The 738-nt window shown below is 69.1% G+C and overlaps 1 protein-coding gene across 1 annotated transcript in view; it reads left to right on the top strand.

Annotated features, from left to right (window-relative positions):
• Positions 1 to 365: 365 nt before the first annotated feature.
• LOC104835443 (RNA-binding protein 4B-like) overlaps positions 366 to 738 on the top strand; it is a 2,625-nt gene continuing 2,252 nt past the window's right edge. The window contains exon 1 of the mRNA XM_010573438.1: positions 366 to 733. Within this exon, the coding sequence (XP_010571740.1) occupies positions 389 to 733 (345 nt within the window). The 5' untranslated portion in view covers positions 366 to 388. The remainder of the gene's footprint in view (positions 734 to 738) is intronic.

Here is a 738-nt window from a genome sequence, read left to right as displayed (position 1 = left end):
CGGGGCTCCGTTCGGGACCCGGTGGGGGTGGGGAGGGTTCCTGGCTCGGGGTCCGCTCCGGCCCGTCTGAGAGGAGCCGGGGCCCACGGGGGGTCCCAGCCGTGGGGTGCGCTCACCCCGCGCCCAGGCTGACCCCTTCGTGTTCCCGGGGCCTGGGACGGCTCCCAGCCGCCCGGAGAGTCCGCGGAGGAGGGTGGTGGGGGTCTTCCCCCGGCCGTGCCCGCAGGGAGAGGCCCCTTCCAGGGCAGGGGAGCGGGTCTGGGCCCGGGGGTGAGCTCCGGCCCCTCGCTGTGAAGCCGGGGATGGTGGGGGAAGTGTCTCGGCTGAGCCACCCCCTGAGATGCCGTTTCCCCCCCTCCCCGTCCTCCCCCGTCGCAGGCTGGGCGAGATGGTGAAGCTGTTCATCGGGAACCTGCCGCGGGAGGCGACGGAGCAGGAGATCCGCTCCCTCTTCGAGCAGTACGGGAAGGTGCTGGAGTGCGACATCATCAAGAACTACGGCTTCGTCCACATCGAGGACAAGACGGCGGCCGAGGACGCCATCCGCAACCTGCACCACCACAAGCTGCACGGCGTCTGCATCAACGTGGAGGCCAGCAAGAACAAGAGCAAGGCCTCCACCAAACTGCACGTCGGCAACATCAGCCCCGCCTGCACCAACCTGGAGCTGCGGGCCAAGTTCGAGGAGTACGGCCCCGTCATCGAGTGCGACATCGTCAAGGATTATGCCTTCGTTCA

This window comes from Haliaeetus leucocephalus, unplaced genomic scaffold, assembly GCF_000737465.1.
Source record: "Haliaeetus leucocephalus isolate CR32 unplaced genomic scaffold, Haliaeetus_leucocephalus-4.0 Scaffold384, whole genome shotgun sequence".
NCBI lineage: Eukaryota > Metazoa > Chordata > Aves > Accipitriformes > Accipitridae > Haliaeetus > Haliaeetus leucocephalus.
The sequence above is the reverse complement of the archived record's forward strand: the minus strand, read 5'-3'. Positions and strand labels throughout refer to the sequence as shown.